General features: G+C 44.0%; 2 protein-coding genes across 14 annotated transcripts in view; one reads left to right on the top strand and one right to left on the bottom strand.

Moving 5' to 3' along the window:
* XRRA1 (X-ray radiation resistance associated 1) overlaps positions 1–5,097 on the top strand; it is a 61,569-nt gene extending 56,472 nt beyond the window's left edge. For 12 of the 13 annotated variants that reach the window (XM_040489342.1, XM_040489338.1, XM_040489337.1 and 9 more), the window contains 4 exons: positions 2,856–3,054; positions 3,796–3,911; positions 4,125–4,230; positions 4,616–5,097. In XM_040489342.1, coding sequence (XP_040345276.1) covers positions 2,856–3,054; positions 3,796–3,911; positions 4,125–4,230; positions 4,616–4,869 — 675 coding nt within the window. In that variant the 3' untranslated portion in view covers positions 4,870–5,097. The remainder of the gene's footprint in view (positions 1–2,855; positions 3,055–3,795; positions 3,912–4,124; positions 4,231–4,615) is intronic. The other variant, XM_040489340.1, reaches the window with a different exon arrangement.
* Positions 5,098–8,282: 3,185 nt separating this feature from the next.
* RNF169 (ring finger protein 169) overlaps positions 8,283–23,992 on the bottom strand; it is a 109,698-nt gene continuing 93,988 nt past the window's right edge. Inside the window, exons 5-6 of the mRNA XM_040489100.1 lie at positions 15,638–15,737; positions 8,283–15,065 (exon numbers count right to left, since the gene is read on the bottom strand). Coding sequence (XP_040345034.1) covers positions 13,884–15,065; positions 15,638–15,737 — 1,282 coding nt within the window. The 3' untranslated portion in view covers positions 8,283–13,883. The remainder of the gene's footprint in view (positions 15,066–15,637; positions 15,738–23,992) is intronic.

Here is a 23,992-nt window from a genome sequence, read left to right as displayed (position 1 = left end):
AGTAAGCACAGGGCAGGTCTGGAAACCAGAAGGAAGCACCCCTGGCAAGACCTGCAGGCTCGTCTGGGAGACCTGCTGAGCCAAGGCCTCCGGTGGGGGTACCCAAAGGGACAGGTCATAGCTCTGTGGCACAGACAGCATCTGGGGTCTGGCTGGGGCATGGTTCTGACTAATTTCTCAGAAGGGCTTCCTGCTGCCTCTGCCTATCTACATAAGTCACGTCACTTCTGATGCTGTCTTTGAATCCTGGGAATATAGATTGCTGAGATACAGGTCCTCGAGATGTCCTCAGTCTGGTGGGGGTTGGATTGTAGGAACAATGCATTAAGTCGGTGCCAAGACTGAGGAAAACCCAGGGGCTGGGAGCCTAGACGCAAGAGGGATCCTCTGCCCAGACCAGGAGGGCTCCTGAAAGAGGTTCCGACGAGCTGAGCTTTGCAGGCTGAGTAGGCAGTAACAAGGTGCGAACCTGGGCAGGAAGGGTGTTCTGGGCAGAGCAAACAACATGAAGCAGGCTGCAGAGGAAAGAAATTAAAATGGCATGTGCAGAAACCACAAATGGGTCAGTGTCTGGGCAGCAGAAGGGTGACACGTAAGAAAAGGGAAATATGAGGCTGGAGGCATTGGCAGGGCCTCCTTGAACTTTATTATTGTACCATTGCCTTTGCTCATCTCCCTACCTCCAGTCTTGCCCTTCCAATCTGCCAGATCTTTCCAAGTGGTACATCCATCTCTTATTCTACAGATGACTTACAGTGACACACAAATTTATACAATATAAAAGTATCTTTATGAACTGTATCAGAACCTTTTAGAAGAAAGCAGAGTATAAATAAATATTTTAAAATGAACTTGAGAAAGTTGGATGAAAGGAAAATACAGACAGGAAAGGAAATGAGTCCCAGGATAATTCTGTCACTCTAACCTGCTCATTATGCTCTGCCGCTCTCCTAACAGAGGTATATTGCAAAATGCAATTCTGAGCTTCCTAGGAGCCAAAGTAGGACAATTAACTGTGGGTCACCGTGACTGAAAAGGCTTTATTTTCCTTGTCAAATTGCCCAGGCTGTGACCTCCAGTGCAGTGTTGAATAGAAGTGGCAAGAGCAGACATGTCTTATTCCTGATCTTAAGGGGAAAAGTTTTCAGTCTTTCACCATTAATTCTGATGTTAGTTGTGGGATTTTCATAAATATACTTTATCAGATTGAGGAAGCTTCGTTCTGTTCATAGTTTATCGAGTGTTTTGTTTTTGTTTTTTTAATCACAAAAGGGCATTAGATTTTACCAAATGCTTTTTCTGGGTCTATTGAAATGATTGTGTGGGTTTTGTCCTTTATCTATTGAAATGGTGAATCACATTAATTGATTTCCATTTGCCTAACCCTTGTAAACCAGGGGTAAATACCACTTGATCATGGCATATAGTTCTTTTTTATATGTTGCCAATTTGGGTTGCTAGTATTTTTTGAAGATTTTTGTGTTACATTCATAGGAATGTTGGTTTCTATCGTCCTTTTGTGATGTCTTTCCTTAGTTTTGGTTTTGGGGTAATATTGACCTCAGAGAATGAGCTGGGAGTATTCCCCTTTCTCCTAATTTTTGTAAGAGTTTGTGAAGGATTGGTGTTAATTCTTTAAATGTTTGGCACAGGAGCGCCTGGGTGGCTCGGTCGGTTAAGTGTCCAGTTCTTGATTTTGGCTCAGGTCACGATCCCAGGGTCATGGGATGGAGCCCTGTGTCAGGCTCTGAGTGGAGATTCTCTCTCTCCCTCTATGCTTCCCTCATTCGTGTGCGCACTCACTCTCTCTCTCTCTCTCAAATTAAAAAAAACAAACAAATGTTTGGTAGAATTCACTAGTGAAGACATCTGGTCCTTGGCTTTTCTTTGTGGTAATCGTTTCAATTACTAATTCAGTCTCTACTTGTTACAGGTCTGTCCAGATTTTCTATTTTTCAGCCACAGGCTTTAATGAAGGGCATAAACTATATCCCAACATTAAATACAGGTTTCATTAATATGTTTCTTATAAAACCAGCAGGTTAGGCTAAAAATGGGAGTTCAGATAATGTTCCCTCACTCCCTTAAAACTCTTTTGTGGTTTGCCATAGTGAGGATAAAGAAAATAAAAACAAAAACAAGGGGCACCTGGGTGGCTCAGTCACGTAAGCATACGACTTTGGCTCAGGTCATGATCTCATGGTTCCTGGGTTTGAGTCCCACATCAGCCTCTCTGCTGTCAGCATGGAACCTGCTTCAGATTCTCTGTCCCCTCTCTCCCCTGCTTGCAAGCTCACTCTCTCTAGAAATATTTTTTAAAAATAGAAAAAACAAACCCCCTCAGTTTGGCTTTTAAAAGTCCTTCCTGATCCAAGGCCTGCTTATTGCTCCAGTTGCCTGTCTTCACAGTAACCCCAACAATACCAATATGGAGCTCCCCCAAATACACCTTACAGCGTCTTATCTGTGGGTCTCGGCCCCCGCTATTCCTTGCCTACAACAGCCCTTTCTCCTTATCACCTGTAGCTCACCCCTCTCCCCACCCTGCCTGGGGATGGCTCTCCTGCTTCTTCAAGACTTAGCGCAGGTTAAGGCATCTCTTCTTCCAGGGAGCTTCCCAGTCACCTCCCACCCCAGACGGGGTTAGGGCTTCCTGTGGGCTCCCCCAGAACCTTTGTGCTCCATTCTCCTACTGCACTTACCAAGATGCATGATCATTGCCTGCTTTCGTATCTGCCTGCTCTCACCCCAGTCTTGGTTCTTGCCCTTAATGGGGCCCAGCATGGGGACTCGCACAGAGCTAATGCTGGCGTCGGTTAATGGAATGAATGAGTACGTTTTTCTTTTGGTCACAGGTGAGTGGGTTGCCTTCCTCCATCCACCAGAAGGATGATTCAGCCGTGAAGGAGGAAGAGCAAAGACCACCCCGCACAGCCCCCAGAGAGGTAAAGAGGGCTTGGAGGAAGCTCCCATCTGCCTCCCTCCCCAGCAAGTATCGTGGCTATGAGGAGCTGCTGACAGCCAAGCCTGATCCAGCCTTTATTGAGCCAAAGGGTATGTGAGGAGAATGGCTCCAGGGCAAGGGGCCCTCTCTGCAGCCTGGAGCAAGTTGGGGCAAAGCTAATGCTTCATTTCAGGACCGGGATGCTGTCCTCTCCGTGTCTGTCAAAGGGCCCCTGAGGATATCCTGGTTTGGAGCCTTACATATCAAGACCCCTGGCCTGGGCCTTCATTGGATTTTCAGGAGCCACAGCTCTTCCAATTCCAGCCAGTCCAGGCCCAGCTGCTCTGGTTGGAGAAGTGTCTCCAGGAAGGGTTTGATGAACAGACACCCAGACTGGCCAGATTCCTGAGTCCCAAATTGAACATCCAAAATCCTCTCTATGTGACTTGAGGCAAGGGGGTAGTGCTCCCTCAGAGCCCCTTATTTCACACTGATGTGTTAGTAGTATTTGTGCTCCCAGAGGAACTAGCACTTGACTGTGTGCTCTCTTGGGTGCCAGTCCCTGTGGCATAACCCACTGTCTTTAACGACGTTATGTCAGGGTCATTCCTTCTCTCCATGCCAGTGCTACTTTTCCATGAGGATCTGTGCACACAGGGGAGAGTTATTCAGGGAATGGATGATGGAGGTCCGGGCACTGCAGATCAGGGAGAGATGAAGCAGTGTGTTCTTGGGGCCTTTCCAATCCTTCCACCCAGGGCTGCTGTGAGACTGGGGAATGAAGAAGTTGGAGGAGGCATTCAATAGGTGGAGGAGGAGTGCCTTGACCCAACCATGCCTTTTTGCCTTAGGAATCCAGAAGAACACACAGGCCCTGCAGTACGTGCTGAAGCACCCGCTGCTGTTCCGCTCCTCCAAGCCCAGGCTTGACACTCTTCAGAAACGCTACGTTCCCAAGGAGAAACGGGTAAATGTGTAACCACCACCTTGTTGTGTGTGCCAGTGGCTCCTCAGGACCCCCAGTTAGAGACGTGGCTGTCACCTCAGGACATTCTGAGGGCTGTGCTTTCCCAGTGCCCCCAGGTGCCCTCCTGCTTGTTGCTGCATCTGCATGAGGGGATGAGGCCAGGAGAGGCGGAGCACTGGACTGTGGTGACACGTTCCTCTTACCTTATGTTAGGCCCAGAGGATCCCCATTCCACCCCCACGGAAGACTCGAGCCCAGCTGTTGGATGACATTCTCATTCGCATGCGGGATCCCCGGAATATTACAGAGGCTCCACTAGGTATAGCTGTGCCTACCTGGTCCCCATCCTCAGTGGCCAGAAGTTTACTCATCTGCTGGTGGGAGGCAGCCGGCATGGACATGTCAGAGCAGGAAGGGCCCTTAGCATCTGCCCTGGCCCTTCCCCATGTGCAGATGGAGAAGCTGGGGCCTGGAGTCACACAGCACGTTACAGGCCAGAACTAAGGCTTGAGGTAGAATTCAGAGGAGACGCCACTGGCTGCCTAATGCCCCAAGCTGGGGAGGCCATTTTCAGTCCCCGTAGCATCCTCCTCTCACACCGTCCCATTCTCTGGGGTGGGGGGGCTCTGGACGCAGTCCCCACTGCTTCGGGCTAGCTGGGACCCAGAGCGAGTTTGGTGTCCCTCTGGCTTCTCTCCCTGCAGGAGCTGTCCTGCGCCAGCGGACTGAGCAGAGACTGGTGAACCAGAAGCAATACCTGGAGGCCAAGAGGCTGCTGAAGGAGTTTCGGGCACGCTACCGGCAGCTGGTGCGCTGCTCACTGCGGACAGTGTTCAGGGCCACAGCGCCACCCCCAGGCCACCCAGCACTGAGCGAGGGCCAGCCTAGGTTTGGCCGCTTCCTCAAGTTCATGGATGAGTTCTGCCAGGGTCCCACGGCCAGTGACTCAAAAGACTAAGGTCTGCGCACGGGGCAGTGCCCAGCCTGTGCCCCATACCCTCCCTGAGGGCTCCGCACCCTGGACCGCGCCTTGGGGCTGGGTGCGCCGGGTGCAGGCCTCAAACCTTGACTTGGCCTCGCTCGCTGGCCACAGAGAGTGGGGAACTAACTGGTGAGGACCTCCCCTCCCCGGGCCAGGCAGGACCCAGCGCCTGGCCCAGCAGCAATAAAGAGTGGGTGCACAGAGCAAGGTAGTCCACGTGCTTTCTTGTAGATGGCCAGGCTGCCACGCTGGAGGAGCACCCAGCTGACACACGCATCCTTTAGGAAACCTGCCTGAGTCGCACATCTCCAACAGAGCTGCGATCGGCACTGGGCTGAAAAAACAAGGGGGCTGATGGAACAGAGCAGCAGCACGGACTCTGAGGCTCAGAGAAGTTAACTAACCCATCCACAGCCAACAAAGTGTATGTGTGTTGCTGGGGTAGGGGGCAAAACTGAGGCCTCCAGGCCCCAGAAAAGGCGCTTTTTTTTATGGGGCAGCTTTTTTCAATTTTGAGGGCAAATGGAGAGGAAGGGGAAGAGGGTTGGGAATTCCCTTATTGGATGGTCATGGCCAAAAAGTTGGGACAGGCTGAGGGCAGGACTTACATGGAATTTCCTAAGGTCCTCTCATCCAGGACACAAGCTGAAGTCCCATATGCAAACACCGTGGCTCTAAAACAGATCCTGCAAAGTCAGCCTGGGCTCACAGTAAGTAAACTGGTTCTGGCCACAGCAGCCTGTGGGGCTGCCCCATTCTTCTGAGTGCCCAGGAGTCACCATCTGCTCCACAGGTGGATCTAGCGAAGGCCACTGGCACTGAACTCCAGAGATGTGCATTTGGGAATGGACACCGACTGTGACTGGTCTCCTGAGCAGCCTTCGCTGCTAAGGCTACTCTCCTGAGGGTACCTACAGTTCAGACCTGGGGAGCAGGCATGTAGGTCCCAGGGTCCAGGAATTGGTGGCACGAGGATTAAGGCTCCTCAGCAAGGCACAAACTCCTACAACTTCAGTTGCAGGTAAGGTGATTATTGAGATCTAATCTTGTCTTGCCGCCAAGACAGACGCGTGGTGGACTGTCTGCTGTATTGTGACTGTGAGACTCTGTTAGGACACAGAAATAGCTTTACTATCATACTTGGCCACACAGTCTCACTCACACATGTGGCCAGTTACACAATTACACCTAGCTGTGGTCACACCAGATGCATACATCCGCGTTCACGAAAGTCACACGGTCACGTACACGTATCTAGTTACAGAGGGTGTTACGTCACACTTGACACAGGCACCTGGACAGATACATGTAATACAGGGTCACCCACGGTGGCACTCACCTGCAGAGTGTGTTGCTAACTCGCTGCCTTAGGTCTCCTGGGGCCCAAATCCCCTTCCCCTAATGTTAGGAAGGAGACTCTACCCCAACATTTACACTGTAAGCCTTGCTAGGTTCCAGTTCTAGAGAAACAGATTGCATCTTTCAGCCAGAAACACTATCAAACCACAGGCCCTCAGGCTTGAAAGGCTCCTAGGAACGTCCTACCCAGCCTCAAGACAGGAAGCATCTTGCGGGCCCCCTAACAGATTGTTCAGCTCCTTCCTGCACCCCTAGTGATGGGGAACTCACTCCCTCCAAAGGCTGTCACTTCCTTTGTTGGGAAAGCTATCTGACAGTTCTAACCACTGAGCTAAGCTGTGTGCCGAAGTCCCCCGGGGCTCCTAGCTCTAATTTTTAGCCAGGCATATATCTGCTCTCTCTGCCCAGCCAGGCCAGAGCCCTTCACCAATGTGAGAGCATCCTGAAGAGGCTTCACCTATCCAGGTCAAACGCTCGTGAACTGTTTTTCCACATAGGATACCATCTGAATAAATTAGTTGCCTCTCCTAGTGCCTGTTTTAGGTATGAGAGGCAGCGTATCACACTGTCTGCTCAGCCTCCTGTGCAGGTGAATTGCTGCACCTCTGGAAGCCATACAATCGTCTACCAGTTGTGTCCAAGTAAGCAGACTTCAGTTGCTTGGTTTCCTGAGTTTTGACTTCTTTTGAAGAGATGTGAACTAGTTGTCTCAATGAGTAAAGCCTCTGACTAGAATTGTCAAATGAACAGGAATCCATAACTAATCAAGGAAGCCTTTTGGGTGGCACCAACCCTCCCTGTTACCAGCACACTCTCCCTGGCACATCTGATCTGCTGCTAGATGATTCAACTCCCTGGGCTGCTTTCACCCAGAGCCCCCTTCCTTTGCCATAAGCAGATGGGAGCTGGCTGCCACACTCTTCTGAGCCTTCTCCAAACTTCTAACAAGAGCAAACCAGAAGAAATAATTTCTCCTACCACTAATTCTCCAAAACTAGGTAGGCCCAGCCTGTTCTCGTCACTTATCCAAGATGGCCAGGAACTACCTGGAGCTGGATGTGGCCACAGAAAAGCGAACTGATTTAGATACAGACTCACAATCCTTGCTACTGTAGGATACCTCCCACCCCTACAGTGGGTGCAGAGGGAAGACTGATTTCTTTGGCCCTGGCAGGCCCAAGTCCAGAAGATCCAACCCAGAAAGCAGCTGGAACCCTAGGGTTAGCCAAGACCAGTGGCGGAGGATGGCACTACCCTCAGTTGATTAAGCCAGGGCAACAGGAAAAGACTGAATAATCAGTGGCCTTGGAGTCAGAAGACCCAGCTTCCAGGCTATGTTAGGGCCAGAGTCTCCCATCCTTTCACCAGACCGGGCTATCAGGGAATCCATGAGCGTGATATGTAGTACATTTCCTGTTAAAGGCCAAGGGACAAATTCCATTCTTCTACCTCCAAGCAGCTGCCTTGTTTCTTGCAAATCATTTCAAATACTCTCTTTTGGAAGAGTCTGGGCCAGATTTCAAAGGACCCTTACGTGCTGGTTGACCATGTATGGCATTTCTTACATCAGTCCTTCAAGTTGGCTTTACAAGTTTAGATGAAACAGGGATACGTTTGTTCTGTGTTTGATGAGAAACTGGCACCAAGGGTATTTTGATGAATTTCTGCTTCCAAAGCTGATTTTAAAATCAGATGTTTGGGGTACTGCCCCAGTATGCAAGGACAGTGTCATCCTGTACATCTGTTCTTTACTCAGACTCTTGTGCCTTCAGTAGGAGTAAGAATGGTTGAATAGGAGAATGACAGTTAAACATTGGAAATAACTCCAAACTCATGCTCCAGCAGCATGCCATGGAAACCCCATCTCGCCTCCTAATTTCTCCCATCCCAGTCTGAATGCCAAAGTGAGACATTCCAGTGTGGGGCATCTCCCAGAGCAAAGATAGCACCAAAAGTCAAACACACATAGTCTATTAGCCCAGATTTGTCTGAGATTACACGCTAGAGGTTAAAACTTTAGAAACAGAACATTCACTTTCATGAGTTTGCTTTACTGTATTCTCAACTTGGGCCTCTCCTTAAGCAGGCAAACACACACTGAAGAATGTACCCTGGTACTGTTTAAATAAACAGCACATCACCCCATTTGATTCTGTGCCATTTCTTTGTGGTCAGAAGCATCCCTGACCAGGCATGCCCCGTTCTGAGTCTTTGTCAAAATGCTCTTTACGATAAGCTGGAGAGGAGGCAGCCCGCAGTGGCGGTCCACAAGGATCCAGGCCCCTTCTCCAATTCCAGTGAAGACAGCAGGTAGAAAACCAATATGCATCCCATTTTCTGTTTGTAGGTGGGAAGGGGAAGGGCCCTAAGGACAACAGTGTCTGTACAAATTGAGAGTAACAATAAAACCATTAGATGGCATTTAAGATAATTTTTTTCCCTCACACAGTTATACATTCTCTCTTTAGGAACTGAAGTGTTCTGCTGCAGGCTAAGGGCCAGACCCAGGGCCCAAAAGCTTCTCTTGAGCTCTAATAATTTAATCTTTGAGGAGTGCATTGCCTGTTTTTACCTCTTATTAAATGAGAGGGAAGGAAGATGAATAAGCCTGGCCTTAGCTCAGCTCTGTCCAACCAGTTGATTTAAGACACCAGAAAAGGTAGAGAGGGAGCCTGCCATGCTTATTAACAAGACATTAAGGAAGCATTTACTCACAAAGCAAAGTGTGTAAATATTTTTCTTAGGAAGAATAAAAATACTGATAATACATAGAACAATGTGCACATTCAGTCTTGGCACTTTTTCTTCATCCAATTTAACCGATCTCTAAACTGGTTGTGACCTCTGCTTATGTCTCTTTTTCCTATAGAACGATCTTCTTCAGAAAGCTACAGTGGGTAACAATCACGTATAAAGATGCATTTTCTATATCATCTTTGGAGCAAAATCTATTCAACAGCAGCTTTCCCTAGAATCTCCCTGACCCAAAAAAAACATACCTGCTTTGTCACTAACTCACAAGAATTTATAAGCAACTATGTTCACTTCTAAAAACCAGGCTGAATACCACTCTTTTGGTTGATGGGGGAAAAGGCTGGCTGAGAAAGATTTAAGTCCCTAAGGAGTTCTTAATTTTTTCAAAGAAAAATGAAGGGCTGGCATAGTTTTAACCCTTGGTGGTTAAAATGATGACTATTCCAATCAAAATATATCACTTCCCAAGATTCCATATTCACATTAGTCACATTATGGGGTTTCCCCTATCTGGGTATGTATTCAGGGGACAGAGGCATATTTTAATTCTGAAAAATTTTAGAAGAAAAAAGCTATTAAAACAAAAAGCTTCCTATATCATTTGGGTGTCCTCCTAGTTAGCAAATTGTGTGTGTGTGTAACTTAAAAAGACTATTTAGATCCTAGGAAACTACAGTGTCAACGGGGCATAAAGCACTGGACCTCAAGTTCCTTATTAGGAAAAAAAAGGGGAAGCAGGTAGGTGAGTTTGATCTGAGTTATTTCCATGCCCTTTCCAGCTACAGCATTTTATGATTATAATCCAGCCTTCAGTTTTTCTTTCCTTCCTCTCCTGTTGGCTTTCCATCTCAATGAAAAGCCAGGCAGGAAAAAGGAAAGGAATCCAAAGTTGCTGCCAGCTCTGGTGAGAGGTCTGGTTGGGAGAGAGGTTAGGAGATCAGTAAGGTGGGATGTGGGCCTCCTCTGACCATGTCAATGATCCACACCCTGCCTCATTTCCTGGAGCTTATGTAAAAGCAGCTCCTGAAGAGAAATTATTGTCCTGTATCACTGGAGGAGAAAATTCATTCTCCTCTGATAAAATTAGGAAATGGAAAGCAGTGTTACAATCAAATTGAGAAATACTGATGGGGGTGTCTAAAATGTTCAGTGCAGCCTGTCAGGTGCTGGACAGTATCTCAAATGACTCCATCCAAGATCATCACTATGAAGAAGTGGCCTTTCACACGAGCATGAACAAACTCTCCAGCCACATATACCTTCAAATACATTCCATTAGAGGCTGAGCTTCTTAGGAGCAGGGACTGTCCTTTCCATCCTTGTATCTCCATGACCCAGCACAGGGTTGGCACAAGTTCGAACGAAGCTCAGGAATGTCTGAATGGAACAGAAAGAACGGCACAGCCTTCGGTCATCAGCTTCACCAGTCAAGCACAGTGGCAGTTTCCCATCTTAGTTTGTCACTTTGTAATCAGACAGCAATTAATTAAGCAGCTTTAATCCTTAAGGGCATTTTTTTCTTTTAGGAAAAATGAGAAAAAAAAACAAAACAAAACAAGGCATTCATCACCAGTTCTTCCTCCAGACAAAAGTCTAAAAATTAAATTAAAAAAATAAATGAAGCCACTTACAAAGGGTTTTCCTGGGAAGCTTCAGCCAAGGCGAATTAACCTTTTAAAAAGAGGCAATTATACGAAAGGGGCCAAGGGCTGGATGCTTAATCGCCTGATTTGACACCAACCCAACAGGCCCAGATGACTTCTTCCAGCAGATACAATCAACGGGTCATGAGCATGTTCCCAAAGTGTCTCTCCCACTCTATGGAAAAGGGCTGAGCTCCCCCTTCCCAGGGCACCGCATTTCTTGGACTTCCCATCAGAATGACCTTGATCCTCCAACCTCTCAGAACTTCCCCTTTAATGAAAAACACAGAATGCATATACACAAAGAACAGAGTTAGTAGGGCATGAGAAATTTGTAGGGTGAATCAGATTCCAATGATTCATGAGAAATGTTTGTTTTGTGAAATGGTATTTCTCTCATTCTAGCCCACAAACCCTCCCATCGCTCTATTTTCCTTTTCTTGTCTTTCTCCGTCTCCAAATAATTCACATTGACAACTCCATTTGTGACAAACTTCACAAGCAAGCAAGCGAGCAACAGGACACAATTCTTTCAGAAGCAAAAAGTGTTCAGGTTTTAGTTAAGTAAGGGAAGCATTTTAAAATACAGATAATACCTTAGTGGTTTTTTCCTCTTCCAAAGCCGAGCAGATCAGAGGTGAAGCCTTGTCGCTCCTTAACCTAAACCACTTTGCCTCTGTGTGAAGGGCTACTGCTCAGCTGGAAGTTTGGAAAACAACAATTGTTGATACCATTCCAGGCACAACAGTAGGTGCAAAGGGGAAAGTCAGTAAGTTGGATCCAGCGTCTGGAATGTTCACTTAACAGGAAGTAGCTTTTCACTCTGCACCTGAAACTAAAATTTGTTGCTACTGCTATGCAATTTCTTAAAATGAAAGTAGTACTTTGGGGGAAATATTTAAAATATATATCTTTTTCTATTAAAAATATTTATCTTTTTTCCAAAAACAAAAATCAGTTCCAACCAAAATGTTTTTCAAATTACTGGAGATATAGAAAAAGGTGTCAAGTGGAAAAATAAGTGTCTTTGCTACTACCAACGAGACTAGCCTTCCGATATTATGTACTCCGAACCAAGGGGAACTGTGTGAAATGGCAGGAACTGATGATTTCTCTAAGGGCATTAAGTCACCCTCCTCTTACTCCGCAGACCAGCACCAGCACCAGCTCTTCTGTCTTGGGTACCAACCCTCCAGCAGCCTTTGGAGACATATGTTGCTGGCAGGGCCTAGAACTGAAGTGGTGTGAATATAAAGTAATGAGATTGGTGCATGTTTAAACATACATTTGCATGTGTGCACGCACACAGACACACAGAACACATACATTCGAGTGACACTCCCACCAACGTAGTCACTGAGGAGCCTCCACATATCTCCATGATGACCAGAATGCTTAAGACATCTCTGGAACGTCTCTCTGGGAACTGTTTAGGAGCAGAAGAAAATAGCTGCTTTATGGCTGTACCTCATCTATGACTCCAAACCCTCTTGACCTACCTTCTCTTCCAGAGGCTTCAAATAGCCTCTGACTAGTTTCAAACTTAAAATTCTCCCTTCTATAACCACAAAAGATTAAAGATTTGTCCAGAGAAGAAGGGGCAAATCTCCCGGGAGGAATCAAAAGAAGGTGATGTAGTAAATCCCTAGTAATCAGTGAGTCACCATTCCAAATCTTAGCTTCTGCCTCAGTAAGAGGAGGAGGTTGGAATAGATGACCTTTAAGGTCCCTTCCAATTCTAACATTTTAGGAGTCTATATTTCTAGACGTTTCTAGACTTTGAGGAGAGTTCCAGAAATGTTTTTGCCAATGGCAACATCATTAGAAAACTATGTGGTATCTTGCTGGGGCCACTCAAGGGAGACAACATACACTGGGATATAGAAGCTCTAAAGCCTTTGTTAAAATGCCAGTCACATGACTTTATAGTAACAGCTCATACATGCACAGGGAACGCCAGCCCATCTGAGATTCCCTAAAATCATATCTTAATCCCTATTCTCAATGAGCCCAGATGGGCAGAAGCACCAAGCACCACCAGGGATGCAAAAGACACATGGTGTCAGCTGCTAAGGAAAATAAACCCCAAAGGTCCATGGGACTGAATTTACCAGCTGCATCCAGCTAGATACCTTGTTTCCATAGTATGGAGTTTCAGCATTGCTCTTACCTGACTTCTGGGCAATTGTTTTGGATTTTAGATCAACATTGCAGATAACTCTTGGACACGTAGAGAGTAGTAAGGAAGCTCAACTGTACTTTGTCTCACAGGGTGTACTTTGTCTCCTCCGCCCCACCCCCAAGAAAACAAAAGGGTAAACTGTGCCGGGAGAAGGGAAGATAACTGCATAATATTTGTTTATACTTCCCGTCAATCTCAATGATCTGCCTATGGATTTTGCACAATCAGTATTCACATGCCCAGCCAGCTTCCCTAGGCTCCTTGGGTCACAATCCATTACAGCAACCTGTCAGTGTGGAAAATCTATGGGAATTCTTGTCGGGAGACCCAACAGTCAGTCTGGGATGTTCCACCTAGTAAATGAGAGAATCTGAACACGTGCCCTGCAGCTCCATCATCTAAAATGGGGCTCACGCCGCTTACACGTTAGCACTCCTGAGAAGACCAAATCCAACAGTGACTCAATGTGGTCTGTCAACTATATAGCATTAATCAAACGTTACTTTTTAAACAGGGAAGGTAAATTAACTTTTGTAGAAGGGAAAAACTCAACCAATTTCAGTAGGTACATTTACTTGTGGCATGGATAAGGAGAAGGGAACACAATCATTTTGGAATCTGCCAAAACGCAGATCCACTTCTACGACACAGATGGAAGTAATGTTTATCTGCAAGGCTGATTTAAAATAACACCCTGTTGAAAGAAGTCAGAGGTCTGTCGGTTTAAGAAGGTATCCCCCCTCATTCCTCTACCATTTGTAACTCTGGCCACTGTGCTCCTGAATCTCATTCCAAGTGGGTGCTGCCCGATTTGGCCCAGGAGCCCTCAGGGACAGGTCACTTTGGGGTGAGGAGTGCTTCTGGCCTCGGTCGCAGGGAGGCAGAGACACAGTTCCCTTGGACATGGACTACGAAGGCCCCAGAACCTCCCAGAACTGTATCAGACAGTGTTTTGCCATTGAAAGAAACCCAAAGTGAGAACACTCAGCTCTTCAGGATAAATGATCAAGCCCAAAGACCTCTTAAAAATAGGTAACACTGTTCATTAGGTGCTACTTGGCCCCGGCCACGTTGCTGGACCGTAAGAGATACTGATCCACGGTTCCTTTTCGCCGACTCACAGTCCGCCTCTCGTTGTCAAACATGCGCTGCAGCTGCAGAGCCAGCCGCCGGTCCTCTTCCTCTTGCTGCAGTTTCTGCTCCATCTCCCGCAGCACCGGCTCTGCCGGGGCCAGGACCACCTCACCACCGCTCTGTCGCAGTTTCTTAAGGGAGCCATTTTGTTCCAAGTGCTTGGTCTTACAGTGTCTTTTCCGGCCCCGACGCAAGGAAGGAAGCGGCTCCTCACCTCGGCTGTCTGCCAGCACACCATTAGGCAGATCAAAATGATTTGCTGTCTTCAGCTGCTTCTTTGTTTTGAGGACCCCACCCAGAACACTATTTTTGGGTAGCGCTGAATGAGCTGCCGAGATTTTCATGGTTGCGCTTATACAGGTTTTGTCTAACTTGGCATCTGGGGTTGGCCCCGGCCCTTCACTCTGCTCCGGCTCCAAAGTACCACTGGCTCCCACTCTAAGTTCTGAGGAACAGCAGGTTTCCAACGGGATCTCAGAGCTCCTTTTACTATCGCTGCCCTGTTCCACTTTTGTTTGGCTAACGGATGGGAAAAAATCAAGGTCAGTGAGGGTGGGTCCTACACACTCAGAGAGTACTTGCCCACTGGCCAGTCTTGTATTTAAAGCCTGAGGTGGCTTCTCCTTGTTAGAATGGATAACTTCAGAGACCAGTGAGTCTTCCCCTGTTTCTGGAGCCAGGGAGGTGAGGGTGGCTTTCGAAAGGGTCTTTTTGATCTGCCGCTCCTGAAAGATCTGTTCCCACTTCTTGAGGATCCTTGGACTAGCCTCATAAGAAGTCTGCTTCTGCAGGCTTCTGTTTAGGTTGCGGGGTGTTGATTTGATGATGAGGGGACTTAGCACTCGGCCATCAGGGAGTCTCTTGGGAGGAGTACATGGTGAGCAGACAATGGGCTTGAAATGGTTTAGTTCTTCGGAGATGCTGTCATTGCTCTCAGGACTGATGGAGCGCTCGGGCTTATGCAGGGAAGTCAAGGATGAGAGGGAGCTGAAGGGTAGACGCTTCTCAACGGTTAAGTCAGGGGCTGAGAGGCAGCGGTTGTTCTGAGTGGACAAGAGGACACCAATGATGGGGTTGGAGGCTGGGGTTATAGCTGTGACCTAAAAGAAGTTAAAAAGATTATACATACATGCATATGTATTTTTTTTCTTCATAACTCTTTTATGATGGTAGAAGGGCAGTGGGGGAAGGGTAAGAAAAGGGATGGAGGGTGATGTGAGCCTAAGAAACGGGGAAAATCCCTAACCTAGAATATGCACCATTTGCAGAAATTCCTACACACTTGAAACAATTAATAAAATTGAAAACCTACAGGGGAAAAAAAAAACCTCATCCAGAACTTTTTAAAAAGTTCTTCTACTGGCCCTCATTCCACCCTTCTGGCTACTAATTCAATGCAAACTCTCTTCCTTTCCATCTATTCGCAAACTTCTCCAACATAATTAGTATACCCAGGACCCATTCTGCCTCTGCTTGTCTGGAATAGTTTCTGGGGTACCTGGCTGGCTCAAGAGCACATGACTCTTGATCTCAGGGTCATGAATTCAAGCCCCACATCGGATGTGGAGCCTACTCAAAACAAATAGCGTGCGCAATAGTTTCTGTCGTGGCCATGTGCAGGGAGCTACAGGATGGGAGTAGAGAGCTCCAGAAGCCTGTGTCTGAGATGTACCTTGGTTTTGCTTGTTGGGGCTGCTCTGAGTCTGCTCTTCGCTCTGTCCTGAGCTGTGTCACTGCAGCTCTGACTCCTTTCCACCTTGGAATTTAGGTTCCTAAATAAATAAATAAAAGACAAATAGTCAAAAGTAGCCCATATGCTAACTAAGGAAAAAAGAATAACAATCTCTTCTGTGCCCTCAAAGCCATCTACCAAGAAAGACAATTCCCTTGGCAAGCTACAGATAGGAAATGAATTGATTTATTAACAGAACACATTCTAGGAACAAATCCTGTCAAAAAAGAAAGAGCTCTCCAGAGAGGACATTCAGTGTAAGCCTTTGTTTCCAAACTAGATCCTGCTTAAATATGAAAGACCAATCAATGGCTGTTCTGCTCGAGCTTAGAGAGATGTAGGGATACTTCGCCTTCCTTAATAGGGTGGATAGAGTATTAAAATCACCTTTATGAACAATAAATTTTTTCCTTTTATTAGGCCCAACCCTCTCCTCAAGCAATCTAAGTCAGCCAAGAAACAAATATTTAAGTACTTACAAAATACATAGCACTGCACTAAATTTTTATGCGGGGAGTCAAAATTAAATGTAGTCTCTTCCTTAATTTATTCCATTTGAGCTTCCAAAGGCCTAAATCAGTTATTCGAGAGATTTCATGAACACGTGATTTTTTTTGTCTGACGCATGCAACATTATGACTTTATAACCCAATCCAAAACCCAGAATACCTGTATTATAACATGAATCTTATTGTGTAAGGATTATATGCAGGTGACTGTCACCTATCCCACTGACAAGGGGGAACTATAAGTAGGAGTTTTTGATTATCTTATTACTCACCTATGTTTCCTGATCTCCAATTTGTGCCTCATACATGTCCGGTGAGAATGATGCCTTTACAAATATGTGCAGCTGTTATTTTCCCTGTGCTACAACTCTATTCAACAAACAATTATCATACTTACTATATGCCAGTGACTGAGGAGCACATGTGGGCACTGGGAATACTGAGAAGAATGAGACACAGTCTAGGGTCTTCAAGGACTCAGAGTCCAGTGGGGCAGGCAAATAAATCATACAATACAGTGAAGTGGTACCCAAAAAAGTATGCCTCGAGGGAGTTATTAATTACCTGGATGGGGTGAGGACAGGGTGGAAAGCCTCCCTATGGCACATGTAGTCTGAAGGATAAATAAGAATTTGCCAAAGTCAAGGTGGATACATAGCCATATAGACGATCCCAAACAAATTATTTCCTTGCATGATTCTATTTAGCTTTGGAATGAAATACATCATCACAGCTACTCTTTTGTAGCAAAAGATTTACTTTTTAAGTTTCACTGTGCCAGGATTAACTCAGAAAACTTACAAAGGAAGTAATAAGGTGCATTCCCACAGTGCCTTTCCTCTCCCTATGTCTCTAGCAAAGGCTTCTTTTTTAATATTTATTTTTGAGAGAGCGAGAGTGAGTGAGCGCAAGCTGGGTAGGGGCAGAGAGAGGGAGAAAGAGAATCCTAAGCAGGCTCCACACTGTCAGTCCACAGTCCAAAGTGAGGCTCGACCCCACAAACCACAAGATCATGACCTGAGCCAAAATTGAGAGTCGGCTGCTCAACAGACTGAACCTCCTAAGCGCCCCTACCCACAGTGGCCTCTATTCCAGCATTTCTGTGCTATTCCTCCCATTCAAACCCCTCTAATCCTATGTCTCATGGCCACATCACCTTGCTATATGGTTCCAGTCTGCAGAACTAATCTATGCTACCGTATTAATAGGAGAAAGTGGTGGCCAACCTGCATCTCATGCCTGCACTTTACCAAGAAAATTCAACACTGAACTTAAGCAAATAATGTGAGAGTTGTACCTTCTAGTGGGAAATGTATTTGGGAACAGGTAGGAAACTTAGACATCACCCTATAAAGGCAGCTGCTTAGAAATCAGCGTGTTTTGTATTTTGCCTGGCATCGTATTGAAATTCACTTGCATTCCCAGAACTCACACAAACTGTCAGTGGTGTAAGCCACCCATAAGTAAAATGGATGACAGATTAAAATGCTGGGGTGAACAACATATACTTTGGGTCAGGAGGAATGAACATAGGGCTGAAAGAGAAGGCATTATTATTTCAAATACATGACTTGTTTGGCATCATTCCACTGGAGAAACAGTAGACACTTAGAGAAAAAGATGTTCTGCTCAACATAAGAAAGAACTTTGTAACCTTCAATACAGCAGTTTGTTAATAGCTGCCTTGGTATTCAAACTGAGGCTGTACCTATATTTAGGGGTCCAAATACTCCATAATTAAGAATTAGTTTAATATAATTTTTAAAAACATGCTATGAATCCATACTGTCAGCAGTAGCAGAGTCAAATTTAAAGACACTGGCTACATGCCCAAATTATCAGATCTACAAATGACAGGTACCTATTGCTGGGGGGAACCTCTTCATATGCCCCCTAAATTCCATTTTGGTGAAAGAAAAGGCCCAGGGAGGAAACCCATACCTGCGGCACTCAAGCACAACAAGGACACCCAAAGTAGTTTCTGACTATCTAAAACCTTTTTGGTAAACCTCAGTATAGCTGAAACTGTCACTGTCTGTCTCTTCCGTTCCCTTAGTCTTCTGACTTTACTGAGTACCAACTCGGTGCAAGGCATGAAAGACAGATTGATGAAAGATAATCTTGGCCCACAGGCGCATCCAGTCACTGAAGTCCACCCTACCATATCACAAAAGTGCTATAAGAGCAGTAATTCTACAGTTAATCTCTGTTTCCTTTTTAGAGTTTATAGCTATAGCCCTTACATTTAGGTATTTGATTCAATTTGATTTATTTGGTGTGAGATTGGGGTCCAATTTCATTTTTTAGTATATGGATATCTAATTGTTGTCCCAACACCATACGTGAAGAAACTATTCTTTTTCCCCATAGAATAGCCTCGGTACCTTTACTGAAAATCAACTGACCATAAATATATGGGTTTATTTCTGGACTCCCAGTTCTGTTCCACCGATTGACATATCTACTTCTATTTCAGTACCACACTCTCCACTTATTTGTATCTTCAGTGTCTCTCATCAACGTCTTAATGTTTTCAGTATATAGATCTTTCACCTCTTTGATTAAATTTATTCCTAAGTATTTTATTTATTTATTTTTTGATGCTATGGTGAATGAGGCTATTTTATTTCTTTTTCAGATATTCCACTGTTAGTGTGTAGAAACACAAGTGATTTCTGTATGCTAATTTTGTATCCAGCAACATTACTAAATTCACTGATTAGCTCTATAGTTTGTGTGTGTGTGTGTGTGTGTGTGTGTGTGTGTGTGTGTGTGGTCTTTAGGATTTTCTACATATAAGTTCATATTGTCTGCAAACAAAGACAATTATACTTCTTGCTTTCCAACTCAGATGCCTTGTTTTCTTCTTTTTTTGCCTGACTGCTCTGGCTAGGACTCCAAGTACTATGTTGAATAGGAGTGCTGAGAGTGGGCACCCTTGTCTTGTTCCTGACCTTAGAGGAAAATCCTTCAATCTTTTTCACCATTGAGTATGTTGTTAGCTGTGGGCTTGTCTTATATAGCCTCTATTATGTTAAAGTATATTCCTTCTGTACCAAATTTGTTGAGAGTTTTTATCAAAAAAGGATGTTGTATTTTGTCAAATGCTTTTTCTGCACCTTTTGAAATAATCATATGATTTTTACCTTTCTTTCAATTAATGTAGTATATCACATTTATTGCTTTGCCTATGTTGAACCATCCTTGTACCCCAGAGATAAATTCCACTTAATCATGGTTATGAGCCTTTCCATGTGCTACTGAATTCAGTTCACAAATGTGTTGGTGAGATTTTTTGCATTGATATTCACAATCTGGGATATAAACCTGTAATTTTCTTTCCTGGTAGTGTCCTTGTCTGGCTTTGGCATCAGGGTAAAGCTGGCTTCATAAAACGATTTTGGGAGTGTTTCCACCTCTACAATCTTTAGGAAAAGTTTGAGAAGGATTAGCATTAATTCTTCTCTAAACGTTGGGAGAATTCACCAGGCAAACCATCTGGTCCTGAGCTTTTCTTTGTTGGGAGGTATTTTATTACTGATTGAATCTCCTTATTTGTTATTGATCTGTTCAGATTTTCTATTTCTTCATAATTCAGTTTTGGTGGGTTGTATCCTTCTAGGAATTTATCCATTTCTTTTCTAGGTTATCCAACTTGTTGGCATATAATTGTTCATAGTAGTCTCTTGCGATCCTTTGTATTTCTGTGATATTAGTTGTGGTATCTCCTCTTGCAGTTCCAATTTCTTTCTTTGAGACTTCTTTTTTTTCTTAGTTAGCCTAGCTAAAGGTTTGTCAATTTTATCTTTAAGAAAAAAAAACCCCACCAACTTTTTGGTTCATTGATCTTTTCTATTGTTTTTCTGGTCTCCATTTATTTCTGCTCTAATCTTTGTTATTTCCTTCCTTCTGCAAACTTGGGCTTCTTCTAGTTCCTTGAGGTGTAAAGTTAGGTTGTTTATTTGAGATCTTTCTTTTTTCATAATGTAGGTGTTTATTGCTGTATACTCCCTTTTAGAATGGATTTGCTGTATCGGACAAGTTTTGGTATGTCATGCTTCCATTTTCACTTGTTTAAAGATATTTTTGATTTCACTTCTTCTTTGATCCACTGGTTGTTCAGGTGCATGTTGTTCAATTTTGTCATATTTGTGAATTTTTCAGTTTTCCTCCTGTTATTGATTTCTAATTTTATACCACTGTGGTCAGAAAGACATCTGGAATGATTCCAATCTTCTTAAATTTTCTAAGGCTTGTTTTGTGACCCATATTATCTATCCTGGAGAATGTTCCATATGCACTTGAGAAGAATATGTATTTTGCGGCTGTTGGATGTAATGTTCTGTGTGTGCCTGTTAGTTTTATGTTGGTCTAAAGTATAGTTCAACTCCAACATTTCCTTATTAATTTCTTGTCTGAATGATCTAGGCACTGTTGAAAGTAGGTACTAGAGTCCTCCACACTATTATTATATTGTTGTCTATTTCTCCCTTCAGATCTGTATTTCCTTAATATATTTAGGTGCTCCCAAGTTGGGTGCATTTATGACTGTTATATCCTCTTGATGAATTGACCCTTTATCATCATATAATGACCTTCTTTGTCTCTTGTTACCATTTTGGCTTAAAGTCTACTTTGTGTGACATAAGAATAACTACTCTGTCTTTTGGTTTTCATTTGCATGCAGTATCTTTTCCATCCCTTCAATTTGGGCCTATATGTCCTTAAAGCTGAAGTGTGTCTCCTGTATGCAGCATATAGCTGGGTCTTGTATCCATCTAGCCTCTCTATGCCTTTTTTTTTTTTAATTTTTATTTTTTGAGAGAGAGCATGAGTAAAAAAATTTTTATTTTTTGAGGAGAGGGGCAAAGGTAGAGGGAGGGACAGAATCATAAGCAGGCTCCATGCCCAGTGCAGAGCTTGACACACAGGGCTCAATCTCAAACCATGAGATTATGACCTGAGTCAAAATCAAGAGTTGGATGCTTCACTGACTGAGCCATCCAGGTGCCCCTATATGACTTTTGATTGGAGAATTTAACTCATTTACATTTAGAGTAATTACTGATAGATAGGAAGTGATTAGTGCCATCTTAGTTGTTGTTTGTAGCTGTTTCATACTTCCCTTGATCCCTCCTCCCTCTCTTTCAGCATTCCTTTGTGAATTAATGATTTTCCATAGTACTATTGCTTTGCTTCCTTTCCCTTTTTTTTTTCGTGACTCTACTGTTGGCTTTTGCTTTGTGCTTTACCATGAGGCTTACATAAAATATTTTATAGATATAACACTCTATTTTACACCAGTAACACTTTAACTTCCATCACATACAAAAGATTTACCCCTTTACTTTTTTGATGTCACGAGACACTTCATATGTATTCATTAACAAATTGTTTTATAGTTATTTTTAATACTCTTGTCCCTTAAACTTTATACTAGAGTTAAGTGGTTAATGTACCACCATGTTACAGTATTAGAGAATTCTAATATTACTATACATTTACCTTTACCAGTATGTTGTGTATTTTCATATTTTCATGTTACTAGTTAGCATTATTTTGTTTCAGTCTGGATAGTTCCTTTCAGCATTTTTGTAAGGCTGATCTAGTGGTGATGAACTCCCTCAGCTTTTATTTGTCTGGGAAAGTCTACCTCTCCATTTCTGAAAGGCAGCTTTATTGGATAGAGTACTCTTGGTTGGCAGGTTTTTTTCTTTCAACCCATGAATATATCACCCCATTCCCCTGGTCTGTAAGGTTTCTGCTGAGAATTCCGCTGAGGGCATATGGGGGTTCCTTTATAAGTTACAATCCTCTTTTCTCTCACTGCTTTTAAGATTCTCACTCTGTCTTCAATTTTTTACAGCTTTATTATGTGTCTTGGTGAGATCTCTTTAAGTTGAGTTTGGTGACCTATGAGCTTCCCAAATTTAGATATCCAAACCTTTCCCCAGATTTGAACAGTTCTCAGCTCTTACTTCTTTAAATAACCTTTCTGCTCCCTTCTCCCTCTCCCACCCTTCTCCTTCTGAAATTCCAATAGTTTGAAAATTATTATTATTATTTTTTGATGGTATCCCACAGGTCATACTGGCTTTCTTCACTGTTTCCCATTCTTCTTTCTTCTGCTTAGTCCACCCTGCTATTAATGCTTTCCAATGCATTTTTCTTTTCATTCAACATTTTCTTCAGCTCCAGAATTTTTGTTGTGTTATTATTTCTCTTTATTAAACTTCTTTTTCTTTTTTTACTGTACTGTTGTCCTGATTTAGTTGAATTGTCTTTCTGTGTTTTGTTGTAGCTCATTAAGCTTTCTGAAACAGCTATTTTGAACTCTTTATTGGGTACATCACAGATCTTCATGTCTTTGGGATCCATTACTGGAAAATTATTGTGATCTTTTGATGGTGTCATATTTCCATGATTTTTCATGTTCCTTGAAGTTTTGCATTGCTGCCTTCACATTTAAAGTTGTAGTCACTGGAACCACAAAAGGCCCCGAATAGCCAAAGTAATTTTGAAGAAGAAGACCAAAGCAGGAGGCATCACAATCCCAGACTTTAGCCTCTACTACAAAGCTGTCATCATCAAGACAGCATGGTATTGGCACAAAAACAGACACATAGACCAATGGAATAGAATAGAAACCCCAGAACTAGACCCACAAACGTATGGCCAACTAATCTTCGACAAAGCAGGAAAGAGCATCCAATGGAAAAAAGACAGTCTCTTTAACAAATGGTGCTGGGAGAACTGGACAGCAACATGCAGAAGGTTGAAACTAGGCCACTTTCTCACACCATTCACAAAAATAAACTCAAAATGGATAAAGGACCTGAATGTGAGACAGGAAACCATCAAAACCCTAGAGGAGAAAGCAGGAAAAGACCTCTCTGACCTCAGCCGTAGCAATCTCTTACTCGACACATCCCCAAAGGCAAGGGAATTAAAAGCAAAAATGAATTACTGGGACCTTATGAAGATAAAAAGCTTCTGCACAGCAAAGGAAACAACCAACAAAACTAAAAGGCAACCAACGGAATGGGAAAAGATATTTGCAAATGACATATCGGACAAAGGGCTAGTATCCAAAATCTATAAAGAGCTCACCAAACTCCACACCCGAAAAGCAAATAACCCAGTGAAGAAATGGGCAGAAAACATGAATAGACACTTCTCTAAAGAAGACATCCGGATGGCCAACAGGCACATGAAAAGATGTTCAGCGTCGCTCCTTATCAGGGAAATACAAATCAAAACCACACTCAGATATCACCTCACGCCAGTCAGAGTGGCCAAAATGAACAAATCAGGAGACTATAGATGCTGGAGAGGATGTGGAGAAACGGGAACCCTCTTGCACTGTTGGTGGGAATGCAAATTGGTGCAGCCACTCTGGAAAACAGTGTGGAGGTTCCTCAGAAAAGTAAAAATAAACCTACCCTATGACCCAGCAATAGCACTGCTAGGAATTTACCCAAGGGATACAGGAGTACTGATGCATAGGGGCACTTGTACCCCAATGTTTATAGCAGCACTCAACAATAGCCAAATTATGGCAAGAGCCTAAATGTCCATCAACTGATGAATGGATAAAGAAATTTGTGGTTTATATACACAATGGAGTACTACAGGGCAATGAGAAAGAACGAAATATGGCCCTTTGTAGCAACGTGGATGGAAATGGAGAGTGTGATACTAAGTGAAATAAGCCATACAGAGAAAGACAGATACCATATGGTTTCACTCTTATGTGGATCCTGAGAAACTTAATAGAAACCCATGG

This window comes from Herpailurus yagouaroundi, unplaced genomic scaffold (assembly GCF_014898765.1).
Source record: "Herpailurus yagouaroundi ecotype Mexico unplaced genomic scaffold, PumYag 180, whole genome shotgun sequence".
NCBI classification, from domain to species: domain Eukaryota; kingdom Metazoa; phylum Chordata; class Mammalia; order Carnivora; family Felidae; genus Herpailurus; species Herpailurus yagouaroundi.
This window is presented reverse-complemented; position numbering and strand designations above follow the sequence as displayed.